The sequence below is a fragment of the Paroedura picta genome, chromosome 1 (assembly GCF_049243985.1).
Source record: "Paroedura picta isolate Pp20150507F chromosome 1, Ppicta_v3.0, whole genome shotgun sequence".
Classification (NCBI taxonomy): domain Eukaryota; kingdom Metazoa; phylum Chordata; class Lepidosauria; order Squamata; family Gekkonidae; genus Paroedura; species Paroedura picta.
In genome coordinates this window covers 20917153-20930424 of record NC_135369.1, presented here as the reverse complement: position 1 = coordinate 20930424, position 13272 = coordinate 20917153, and the positions used below count along the sequence as shown (strand labels likewise).

The following is a 13272-nucleotide window of genomic DNA, read 5'->3' as shown; positions in this document are numbered from 1 at the left end:
TAAGGAAGGCCGAGCGTCAAAGAATTGAGGCTTTTGAACTCTGGTGCTGGAGAAGACTCTTGCGAGTCCCTTGGACTGCAAGGCGAACAAACCAGTCAGTCCTAGAGGAGATCAGCCCTGACTGCTCTTTAGAAGGCCAGATCCTGAAGATGAAACTCAAATATTTTGGCCACCTCATGAGAAGGAAGGACTCCCTGGAGAAGAGCCTAATGCTGGGAGCAATCGAGGGCAAAAGAAGAAGGGGACGACAGAGAATGAGGTGGCTGGATGGAGTCACTGAAGCAGTAGGTGCAAACTTAAATGGACTCCAGGGAATGGTAGAGGACAGGAAGGCCTGGAGGATCATTGTCCATGGGGTCGCGATTGGTCGGACACGACTTCGCACATAACAACAACAACAAAACGGCCATTCAAATTTAAATTTTTTAATTGATTTTTTAAATGAACTGCTTTAACTTTGTTGATATGTGGATAGTGTGATACACATCGCCCTGAGCTGGTCAGCTGGGAGGGTAGTATATAAATTCGATGGGTAAATAAGAAATATTCTGCCAGGCCTATAGTTAAGGCTGGGGGAGGAGGCTTTTATAGTTGCTGACCTCCCTGCCTACAACCCATCCAGGTGAAATCCACCTGAGCAAACACCGTATTCCCCTCCCTCTTTTTTATTTGGAGGAGGAGAAGGAGGAAGCTGGGACGCACTGGTCTAGTTATTAATATTTGATGATTATTTTAAAAATTTTAAACCGGAAGATTTAATTTAAAATATCTACGCCTCTTAATTTTAAACTTCCGAATGTATTTTTGAATGCTTTGTAAGCCGCCCCGGGAAGGGCCGGGTATAATTATAATAAATAAAAAAAATCCTCACAAAAGGTTAGGTTAGGATGAGAGGGAGTGAGACTCAGCCAGCAAATTTTCGTGGCAGACTGGAGACGGGAAGGTGGCTCTCTCTGATCCTAGCCTGACACTTAGACACACTGGGTGTCTATACCACCACTCAAAACAGATTATATCCAAGACATTCTAAACCAGGAAGTCTGCGGGAGAGGGAAGGAGAAAGGGAGGGTGTGAGAAAAACTCCAGTTTGTTTGCCCTGTTCAGCTGCAGTCTTTGTTGCCGTTGTTGAAAGGATAATTAAGCTACCATGCTCCCAAAGTCTGGGTCACCTGCCCCCAGCTGTGCTTAGTCCTGTACAAGAAAAGCCCAGCATCCGGTTGAGAAAGATTTGTTTCTGCCCCTGGAATTACAGGATTTCTTGGGTGTTTCCCATCCCCACGCCTTCTAACGGCACCCGGGAAGCTTCTGTTGTTCCCTGGGGCGATCCGTTTGGTCGCTCGCATTATCCTTTGTGGTTATGAAGCACCCGTTTACCCATTTTGAATTTCCTTGAGGGTAGGTTGAATAGGACAGGAGTATCTGTAGGTTTTCAGCTGAGAAACAAGATGGCCAAGGGCAGAAGGTGGGTGACTTGGGGGGAATTTTGTCAGTTTAGTGACAATGGGACTTGAGATGGGGGGTTGTCAGTCAACTGAGCAGATTGCTTATGAGCTGAGGAAATAATTATGGTTTTAACTACAGATATTTTTAAATGCCTAGAGCGGTGAGCAAGGCCATGGCATTGCTTTTGGGTACTGTAACCAGAAGTGACATCACAGCATTGTGTGATTTACCCCCCCCCCTCCATTTTAGTTCAGAATAATCTATGAGTTAACAGACTTAGGTTGGTATACAACAATTATAATTTGTTTATTTATTTTATTAGATTTAATGACCGCCCTTCCATACAGCTCAGCGCGGTTTACATATAATGTCGCAGGGGGATACATGGAATGATCTAACATATAGTCAAAAATAACATCAGCAATAATCCAACAGTGGTTCTGAATTTTAAACAGCAATAATATAACGGGAACGATAACTTAGGCCCCAGAGAGGTCAGGCTGGTTCAGGGCATGGATGTCTGAGGGGGATCTATGTATGTTGTTGGGTTTGGTAGTCTCAGGCCATGGATGAAACACGTCTCTGGAAATGATGTCACCACTGGTGCTAAGAGTCTGGCTGGAGAAGAACTAAGGGTGGGTGGGGGAGACAGGAGGCAGTTTAAGGGAGGAGTAGGCATCCAGGCTCCGCCCCCTCCCAGGTGCAGAAACCACGAGAGAAGAGGGGAACAATGGGAGGGACCGGTTCCCTTGGTTGTGGCTGAGTCCATTAAGGCAGGAAAAGAAAGGCAGTGAACTCTAGCTAGAGCTCACATGGAACCCCAGGGTGGGACCCCTGGCTGGGAATCTCTGAACGAGGGTCTAGGACACCCATTTAAAACTCCCACTCTGCCATGGAAGTTCACTGGGTGAAATAGGCCAGTCATTGCCCCTCAGCCTAACCTATCTCACAGGATCAGGTGGGTCTTGTTGGGCTGAAGCAGCAGAATAAATTTAGAGTCCTGCAGCACCTTTAAGACCAATGAAGTTGTAGTCTGGGTGAAGCTGTGCAGGCTCACTTCCTCAGATATGCAGTCATTGTGATGATAAAATGGAAGAAAGGTGAGTGAGACGGTAAGACTTTTGGGGCTTTGGGGAGAAAAGCAGAATATAAATATAAGGCCTGGAGGATCATTGTCCATGGGGTCACGATGGGTTGGAGACGACATCGCAACTAACGACAACAACAACAACAACAACAATTGTTTTTTCCTTGACTTGGAATTGGAATCATTGGCTAGAGAAAGAAAGGGAAAGGTTTAGCTGAACAAGTATTTCCGAACCATGGAGCAAAGGAAAATATAATTATCTTTAATTATTGTGCCGTTCACCTTTATCTCTTTAATTCTTGTATCTCATCTAACCAGTTTGGCGTAGTGGTTAGGAGTGCAGACTTCTAATCTGATGAGCTGGGTTTGATTCCCTGCTCCTCCTCCACATGCAGCCAGCTGGGTGACCTTGGGCTCGCCACAGCCCTGATGAAGCTGTTCTGACCGAGCAGTGATATCTGGGCTCTCTCAGCCTCACCCACTTCACTGATTGTCTGTTGTGGGGAGAGGAAAGGGAAGGCAAATGTAAGCTGCTTTGAGATTCATTCGGGTAGAGAAAAGCGGCACATAGGAACCAATCATAGAATCATAGAATCATAGAGTTGGAAGGGGCCATACAGGCCATCAAGTCCAACCCCCTGCTCAACGTAGGATCAGCCCTAAGCATCCTAAAGCATCCAAGAAAAGTGTGTATCCAACCTTTGCTTGAAGACTGCCAGTGAGGGGGAGCTCACCACCTCCTTAGGCAGCCTATTCCACTGCTGAACAACTCTGACTGTGAACTTTTTTCCCTGATATCTAGCCTATATCGTTGTACTTGTAATTTAAACCCATTACTGCATGTCCTCTCCTCTGCAGCCAACAGAAACAGCATCCTGCCCTCCTCCAAATGACAACCTTTCAAATACTTAAAGAGTATTTAACCTTTCAAATACTTAAAGAGTACCAACTGCTCCTTCTTCTCCTCCTCCTTCTTCATGGCTAAAAATTCCATTGCTAAAATAAATAACAGAGGCAGTAGAGGGCAACTCCGGTGTGTGTTCCTTTTTCTCTTCTTTTCTGTTTGCATAAATCATATTTAATTTTTTTTAACTGCCTCAAGCAGGTTCTCTGGAGAAGCAGCATATGCGTTTTCTAATAATTCTGTTGTGGCAGGGGGCGTAAAATCAGACTGGAGAGCTGAACTTCTGGTTGAGGACTAGTAACTTGAAGTGCTGTCAGCTAGGTAGATTCTGCCTCCCCATGGTGGGTCCGCCTAGAATTGCTGTCCTGCCTCTTCAGAAGCAGTCTGCCCCGGATATCAGGTGGTAGAGAATCAGCAGTTGATTCAGTATCCTGCACATGGCATTTCTCATCAGGCTGCTCTTGAGAACAAGCTAGATGTGATCCAGCAAGACTCCTTTATATTCATAGCAGGATAGGTCTGTCAGACTCTATTAAACCATTATCGTTCAGAATGCATCCCTGCAGTCATAAGTCATCCGAACTGGGATTCAGTCTGTGAGCAAAACAGGAGCTCCATCGTTCAGCTGCGGAATCTTCCCAGGATTTTCGCGCTTTATACTAACGGCTCCTTGTTTCCTCCAGCCTCGTATTGACCGCTGTTGATTCTCCAAGGTCTGAAAGCGCAGAGCTATCCAATTCCTGCCTCCTGAGATCTGCAGAAGCCAGGATTTGAACCTGCATGCCAAGCAAGTGCTGTGCCCTCTACAAACTCCCCCCCCCCACACCTCCTCCAGCCCCAGGAAAGGGGAAGGAACCGGATCTGGGAGTCTGTTGAAAGGTTCCCTTTGCTGGGAAACGAGAGCTCAGCGTTTGTCGGCTTAGATTCCTCCCGGAGCCCTGTGTTTCAAAACCTGTTCCGACAGAAACCCGAAGCCCTGCAGCGGGCACCGAGCCGGCGTTTTCCCCTGAATAATTCATTTCTGCGCTGGCTCGCACCTCGGGCTTTCTTTGAGGCAATTAATATGTGGAGCGTAACGTTAATGAAAACATAAATCATGTGAAACGTTTAATTTTGGAGCATGGGATATATATAAAAAAAGAAAACAGGGAGGAGGGGGGGATGCGAATTCCGGCAGCCGGGCGTGGGGCTGAGTCTCGGATGAAAAAGCCACACAAAGTACTTTTTGGTGCTTTGTTTTCCGTTTGAGGGAAGACAGCCGCATTGACACAAGCTCCTCTCCCGTGCCAGTCAGTCAGGATTTAATCTAATTCTCCCCGCACCCCTGTTTGCTCCCATCTGTCTGTGCATGTGAGCTTTATGCTCTGCATAGCCACATCTCGCCGAGCAAAGGAACGGCCTGGCTGGAAACTGGATCCCGTCATCTCTGCTTTCATGGGGACAGGGGGAAGCTCTCACGTTCAAAGAGGAAAATTTTAAAAATGCGAGTGTGTCCCCCCCATTAAAAACCTCGATTGAACGTGCGTTGTGTTGAGTGGTCTTTCTGTATTCTGCATCTAGATGTGGGAGTTCACTTGTGTCTGGAGAATAGGTAACTTGGTAAGCTGCATTTTTGAGCCTCTGGAAACGGGGTGGTTCTGAACAATGTAACCCATTGACTCCAGGGCTACCAATCCTAGGTAATGGGTCTATATACGTGGAGGATCCGCAAGGACTTCTGGGAAAGAATTCATTTCCTCCTCCCTCACTATTTCCTCTTTCCCTCCCCTGGAAGTCCCTGTAGCTTCTCTTTTCCGGCTTCCCCTTCTCCTTGGTTGTAGTGATTAGGAGCAGCGGTCTTGAGAGCCGGGGTTTGATTCCCTGCTCCTTCACATGCAGCCAACTACGGGTGACTGTGGGCTAGTCTCAGTCCTGGTAGTGCTGTTCTGACCGAGTAGTCCTGCCAGAGCTCTCTCAGCCCCACCTCCCTCACAGGGTGTCTGTTGTGGGGAGAGGAAAGGAAGGCGATGGTCAGCTGCTTTGGGGCTCCTTCTGGTAGTGAAAAGCAGGGTATAAAAAACAACTATTCTTCCTTTCCACCGCCCTCTTAACTCACCACAACACACACGCACATCCCTGGGGTATTTTTTCATGTTTGCAGAAAGGCTTGTCTTCAAACCCTGGATTTAAGTATCCACAGATCGGCCATTTTGAGAATCAGATATATTGGTATCATGTTTCCATCTTGCTGAATGTGGTGCACGTGGTTCTCTTTATTCCCGCAACTACTCTGTGAGAAGGGTTAAACTGAAGGAAAATTGACTATCTCCATTTTATCATGATCATCATGATCATGATCATCATCGTGATCATCATCATCATTATCTCTATCTATCTATCTATCTATCTATCTATCTATCTATCTATCTATCTATCTATCTATCTATCTATCTATCTATCTATCTATCTATCTATCTATCTATCTATCTATCTATCTATCTATCTATCTATCTACCTATCTACCTATCTACCTATCTACCTATCTACCTATCTACCTATCTACCTATCTACCTACCTACCTACCTACCTACCTACCTACCTACCTACATTTATTTCCCATCACTCCTGAGACTAGCTCATGGTGGGTTTCAATCGTCCATGGTAAAAACCCCCAATAAAACCCCATTAAGAATCACACAAATTGACTAAAAACACCTTTCAATTTAGTGGCTTTTTGGAAGTATTTAGTTGCTTTTTGTAGACCACACACTTCCATCTTCAGAGAGGAATGACCTCCTGTGCCAAAAAGGGGAAGGGGGTTGATGAATCAAACATGCGCTGTTTTATAACCAAGTAAGCTTTTTTTTTCTTATTTGATTTGTGTATTAAAATCACGACGAATTTGATCGTCGTTCTTTACACCATCTTTGCACTGGGCCATTTCCACATGCCAGTGTGCCTGTGTGTGGAATTGTTTGAATGAATAGCCCCACCCCAAACAAACATACCATTCCTTGTAGGTGGAGAGTCACCGTGTCAAGGAGAGGACTCGTAACTCAGCTGAGCTTAGCTTGAATGCTCTGGGGAGTGGGGGGCAGGGGGGGCTCAATGCCTGCTTTGCATTTACAAGGTCGTTCACATCTCTGGTCACAGCACCCCTGGTAACAGATGTTGGGAAAAGTTGTTTTGTGTGCCACAGTCCTTGGAGAACTGTTGCTGCCACTTTTCAGAGGAAAAAGATCCAAGCTAGATGTACTGATGGTCTGACTCAGTATAAAGCCACTTCCTATGTTGTTTTCTGCATACAGGATGGTTTTCAGATGTGATAGGTCCATCAAACATGGCATCTCTCCCCTGGTGCATTTCATAACAGTACGGTCCCTGGTTTGGAGTGATGGGGGCTGGCTTAATTTACGGTGTACAGTGAGTTTGAATAAACGTTTCCCGTCTCCGCATGTAGGTGCCCCTTTTTTCTTCTGAGACGAGCCCAGCCAGCCGATCAAAATAGAGTCCCTCAAGGTGAAAGTTGACTTCCTGAAGGTGCCCCTCGGCCTGAAGAAGCCGACTCTGAAGGAGGCAGCGGCTGCCTTGGCAGCTGTCCCGGGGCCTGGGAGACCGAAGTCCGTCAACGTGGACCGCTACAAGGCTCGGCGTTCCGACAACATGGACAATGAGTCGCAATACTCGGGGTATTCCTACAAGTCGGGTCATTCGCGCAGCTCCCGGAAGCACAGGTGAGCACGAGGCCAGGGTGGATGTGCAGAGATTCCTCTTCAAGTAGGGGGTGTCTCACCCTTCTGCTTTGAAAATGGATTTCTGAATTTTCGTTTCCTTCGCTTTCATCTTTGTTAGAGTTTTCTAATCAGGGTCTTTGACAGTCCAATATAAATAATATTTTTTTTATCTTGCCTTCCTCAGACAGCTGAAGGCATCTCATAAAGGCATGTTTATTTATTTATTTATCATTTACAATGGTGAAAATGGGAACAGCAGCCTTCAGTGTTTACCGAATGCTTCAAAAATTATTTAATGATTGGTTTTAGATTTATCTATTATTGCCAGAGGCTTGCCTCAAAATTGAGAGGGGACAGAGCAGGCTGTCTCAGCCAGGGTTTCATGAAACCCTGGGGTTTCTTGATGGCCCTGGAAGGGTTTCCTGAATGGGTGGGAGTTAATTAATTTTTAATATCTTTTTTAAATTAGTTAAATGTTTATCAGGAGATATGACCATATATAGTCATGTTGACCTGCCGTTCTTCCCAAAATGGTCAGTGAAGGGGTGGGAAGGGGAGAGGCCCCTTGTGGGTATGTACACAGCTGTGCTTCCCAACCATATTCTGCATGATTGCACCACCTCTGGGGTTTCTTGAAGCCTGAAGAATGTTTCGGGTTTCTCAATGGTAAAAAAGTTGAGAAAGGCTGGGATAGAGGATTGGAGGGTGGGTGGGTGGGTGGGTGGGGGTTCTTTTTCTGTAAGCCATGAAAAACAGCAGAATGGTCCAGGATTCTAGCACTAGGATTGAGGCAGGATGGTGGCTATGTGGCTGATTAGGATCTTCTGCTTACCTGAAGTGAGCATCTGAGTGCAGAATCGGGAGCTATCCAGCCTGTAACTTCCGGCATGTGCTTCTTTCTTTCTCTGTTCCCTCAACACAGAGATCGGCGGGAGCGGCACCGCTCCAAAAGCCGAGATGGGAGCCGAGGAGACAAGTCAGTGACCATCCAGGCCCCCGGGGAGCCTTTGCTGGACAACGAGTCGACCCGAGGAGACGAAAGAGTGAGTGGCCAGAGGAATGCGTCTGCGGAAGAGCTGGGAGGGCCCACAGACTCTGTGGCAACTCCCTTCCTTTTCCTGGCCAGCCTTCCAGAGCACAACTCCCAAAGCATGGGTGGTATTTCTGGGGGTGTGGGCTGGTAGTTCCACTGCATTATATTTGTGAATGGGACTTGTGTACCTGTGATGAAAACTAGGAAGTTACACTCTGTTTATGCGCCTTTTGAAAGTATGGCAGCTTCAAGTAAGGCCTGGTGCCGTCATAGCTTTGCAGTGGGTTTAGAAACACAAAAACCCAACCAAAGTCAGCCAGGGCCTTAAAAGGTTGAATGTTTTTATAACATCATTAATTAATTAGAAAATTATCTGACCTTTATTGTGCACAAGAGCCAGCTTGGTGTAGTGGTTAGGAGTGCGGACTTCTAATATGGTGAGCGGGGTTTGATTGTCCACTCCTCCCCCACATGCAGCCAGCTGGGTGACCTTGGGCTCACCACAGCACTGAGAAAACTGCTCTGACTGAGCAGGAATATCAGGGCTATCTCAGCCTCACCCACCTCACAGGGTGTCTGTTGTGGGGAGAGGAAAGGGAAGGCGGCTGTAAGCTGCTTTGAGACTCCTTCCGGTAGAGAATAGTGGCACATAAGAACCAACTCTTCTTCTTCTTCTTCTTCTTAAAAAAACAATAATTTTTTTTTGTACTGGGTTGGCAAGTGAAGAGTGAGACAGGGTGAGTGGTTCTGATCCGAGTCTTGCTGATACCATGAATTCCTTGGGTCACCTTAGGTACCCCCTCCCCAAACATTCATTCTTTCTCAGCTTTAGCATCTTCCCCCTCACCCCGCCCCAGTTTGCAATGTGGGGACAGTACTGGTGTGCCATACATGTAGTAGCATTTGAGAAACTTTAAACATGGTGTAGAAATGACAGATATGGCATGTATTCATGGCATCTGTGAGTTCTCCCCCAGAAGCGGAAGACATGTTTGGGTGTTTTTTCACCCCTCTCTTTAGGGAGGCGGGTTTGCTTTTCCCCCTTCCTGTTCTGGTTGAGGGCGTGACTTCTTGCTCCAGTTCGAGACTGGGAATCCTTGAATTCTGCTTAAAAACTAAATACGAACTCTATAACAGGTATTAAAAACAAGAAGCAGTCCTGTGAGGGGAAAAAGCATAAATATATTATAACTCTTGGGCTGCAATAACTTAAAGAAACTTAAACAGCCTAAGAAAAGATCAGGATAAGGCAACTTCTAGGGAGGGATGAAGATGTCTTCCTGTCCCTCTGGGGAGAAGGACCCTTCACAGGTAAGATATTGGTTGTTCACCCCTAAGATGCACCTCCATTTTGCAGAGCGAATTCCCGTCACCAAAGTTCTTTTAATAGTGCTACAGGGCTCAGTTCTGGTCAGGACTACTACGCTGGGTGGGGAGGAGGTGCTCATACCCCCCACCTCCCCTGTTTTTCTGGCTGTACAAAGAGGAGTGTTAAGTAGAGAAGAAGACTAGTCTTGCCATTTCTATGATGTTCTAGTTTTCTATGCATGTATGGGGCCCCCTCCCCTCGTTGACGAACAGCCAGTCATGTAATACCACAACCGTGGTCTGAAGTGGTACTGTCCAGAAACCGATTTATTAGCTTACTGAGATGAAATGAAATAAGCACAGGTGTAGTAATAAGCCAAGTCCTGTATCAAGAATGAATTGTCATGGTATGAGTACTGCATGGAAGCATATACAAGCATATATATATATTTGTTGGCGTTTCACCCCCTGGTTAATGGAAAACGGACTGGAGTCCCTTACACTTGGAAAGGGCACTGGACTGGTAAAGAATTTTGGGAAAGGAGTGTGGCTTACGGGTCACTGGCCTGGCTGACCTCCACTTTTGCATCTTCCCTTCCTGGCAGGATGACAACTGGGGGGAGACCACCACAGTGGTGACAGGGACGTCAGAGCACAGCATCTCTCACGATGACATCACACGTATCACAAAGGACATGGAGGACAGCGCCCACTTGGACTGTTCACGGCACCTGGGCGTCTCACTGGGCGGGGCCTTGGCCCTCCTCTCCTTCCTCACCCCCTTGGCCTTCATGCTCCTGCCCCAGCTGCTGTGGGGAGAGAAACTGGAGCCCTGCGGGACACCTTGCGAGGGACTCTTCATTTCAGTGGCCTTCAAGCTCCTTATCCTCCTCCTGGGCAGCTGGGCCCTTTTCTTCCGCCGTCCCAAGGCCTTCTTTCCGCGCATCTTTGTCTTCCGGGCCTTGCTCATGGTGCTGGTTTTTCTCCTGGTGGTCTCTTACTGGCTCTTCTACGGTGTCCGCATCCTGGACTCGCGGGACACCAACTACCAGGGCATTGTGCAGTACGCTGTCTCCCTCGTGGACGCCCTCCTCTTCGTCCACTACCTGGCCGTGGTTCTTCTCGAGCTGCGGCAACTCCAGCCCCACTTCACTCTCAAGGTGGTGCGCTCGACCGACGGGGCCAGCCGGTTTTATAATGTCGGCCATCTAAGGTAAGGAATGTTATGATCACCCGGTGGAGGCGGGGGGAGGGGGTTGTCTGTTGTTTTCACTAGAGGTTTTTGTTGTGGGTCTGGAGGGGTGGCATAGAAATATTCTAAATAGTAAATAAATGTGTTTCTGTGTGTGTAACTAAGAGAAAAGATGGCAGCATATACCCTGCCAGTCTGTGCACAAAGTGTCTTGTTTCCCATGTTCTTCCGCTTTTTCATCCCCTTACAACACCCCAAAAAGGATCATTTCTTAGGGGACCTATATAGACCAGGATTTCTCAACCAGAGTTTTGTAAAACCCTGGGGTTTCTTGAAGGCCCTTGAAGGGTTTCCTCAATGGGTAGGAGGCTCTTTATATATTTTTAAAATGTGTTATTGGGTGATATGACCATATACAGTCATATTGATCTGCCCCCCCCCCTCCAAAATGGACAGTCATGGGCCTGGAGGGGCTGGGAAGGGGAGCTGCCCCCCGTGGCTTTGTACACAGCTCTGCTTCCCAACCATATTCTGCACGATCACACCACTTCTGGAATTTCTTGAATCTTGAAGAATGTTTCAGGGGTTAACAGTAAAGAAGTTGGGAAAGGCTGACATAGAGGAATAACTGCACAGGTTGAGAGATTGCAGTGTGAGAGTAACCGTCCTTTCCTACAATTTACTTATTTATTTTCTAATTCATTTGTATCCCGCCTTTCTGGCCAATGCATTAACAAGGTGGCTTACATCCTGCTTTAGCATGCTTTGGGCTGATCCTGCGTTGAGCAGGGGGTTGGACTAGATGGCCTGTATGGCCCCTTCCAACTCTGTGATTCTGTGATTCTACATCGTTCTGCTCCCCTCCATTTGATCCTGAGGACAACCTTGTGGACTGGGTTAGGGGGAGTGTGAGTGGCCCAAGGTCCTCCAGTGAGCTTCCATGCCACGTGGAGATTTGAACCTGGCTCTTCCTGGTATTAGTCCCACTACACTAAAGTGGCCCTCACACACAGCTCAGCTGAGGAAATGAGCCAGTTTCTTCCCCTGGTTCCTTTTCACAACAGCTCACTCACCTATACAGCAGCCCTTCCATACAGATTATGTTCCCCCTCCCAAGAATGATCTTTCTGGGGGTGAGAACGGACTACGGTAACAGAGAGGAATGTGGGAAAACTCTGTGGCTTCCATGCATGGCTAATACCAATAAGTCTTGCTGCTGCCCCCTGCTGGCCAAATTTAGCCACGTTTCTTGGAGCATGTCAGCATTCCTTGCAGATCGCATTGGATGAAACGTCTTCTTCCCTCTTTAAATGAAGCTGAAGCTCTTGCTCACCCCAAGCCTCATGTCTTCCCTGGCCTCTCTCTGCAGCATCCAGCGAGTTGCAGTGTGGATCCTTGAGAATTACTACCATGACTTTCCAGTTTACAACCCTGCCCTCCTCAACCTGCCAAAGTCAGTGCTGTCCAAGAAAATGTCTGGGTTCAAAGTGTACTCACTTGGAGAAGGTAAGCAGTTTGGTGTTGCTTGAATGCATGAGGTGCACTGAGTCATTTCGTTGTCTAGCCTGGTATTTAGTATGTAGTCTTGGAGCAGAATGTCTCTATTTTTAAAAATGTGTTGGCATATAAGAACCAACTCTTCTTATTTATTTATTATATATTTCTTCTTCTTCTTCTAAAATGTCAAACAGAAAGATCGTTACATTTCTTCTGAGATCCTTTTAACTGGACATGTTGGGGATTGAACCTGGGACCTTCTGCTTGTAGAACAGGTGCTCTGTCTCTGAGCCAGGGCTTAAGGCAGAGGTCCCCAATGGCCTCCACCAACCCCTTTCCTGGTGCCTGCCAGGGGCTTTTTGAAAGTGGATAGGGCCAGGCGGAGCTTTGTCCCAGCAGGACTTCTGATTGGCTGTGCAGATTAAAAGGTATCCCATTATGCAGCGCTTCTGCCCAAAACTTTGAAGAGTTACTATTAGAGTTCAACACAACCTCAATTCCTAACATTTTGTGGTTGGTTCTTCCTGCTGTAGCACCCAGTTTGTAACTGGCACTACTTCCTGGGTCAACCATTGGTGCCCACTGCCCTTTTTTAGAATCCCAAAGTTGCCCACAGAATTTAAAAGGTTGGGAACTCCTGTACACAAGTGTCAGCTATGATTTGCTGAAGTCTTTGTGACTTCAGCTGCTTGGAATCCTATGAGGATTGAACCAGGTTCCTTCTGCCTACCAAGTAGATGCCCCTGGCATTTTAAGCTGATGTGCTGGGTGAACATATGAAGCTGCCCTTCCACAGGGGGGCGGGGGGGGGGGCGGGAAGAGGATGTGGCTCAGTGGTGGAGCCTCTGCTTGGCATACAGAAGGGCCCAGTTCATTCCCCGGCATCTCCGGTTAAAAGGATCAGGAAGGAGGTGATGTGAAAGAACCTGGAGGACCACTGCTTAGGCAGAGGGGAGCGACCATGAGAGGCCAAGGGCCTGATTGAGCATTAGGCGTAAGCTTCATGTGAGGATCTGCCTTGAGCCACTGATCCATCCATGATTGGAGTCAATGCTTCAAGGTCTCAGGCAGAGGGAGGCCTGCCCTCTGCTGCCT

General features: G+C 47.3%; 1 protein-coding gene across 2 annotated transcripts in view; it reads left to right on the top strand.

Annotated features, from left to right (window-relative positions):
- The window catches only part of VANGL2 (VANGL planar cell polarity protein 2), a 59400-nt gene that overhangs the window by 33663 nt on the left and 12465 nt on the right, over nt 1-13272 (top strand). For both annotated transcript variants that reach the window (XM_077325673.1, XM_077325682.1), the window contains exons 3-6: nt 6874-7147; nt 8070-8190; nt 10094-10701; nt 12050-12186. In XM_077325673.1, the coding sequence (XP_077181788.1) occupies nt 7077-7147; nt 8070-8190; nt 10094-10701; nt 12050-12186 (937 nt within the window). In that variant the 5' untranslated portion in view covers nt 6874-7076. The remainder of the gene's footprint in view (nt 1-6873; nt 7148-8069; nt 8191-10093; nt 10702-12049; nt 12187-13272) is intronic.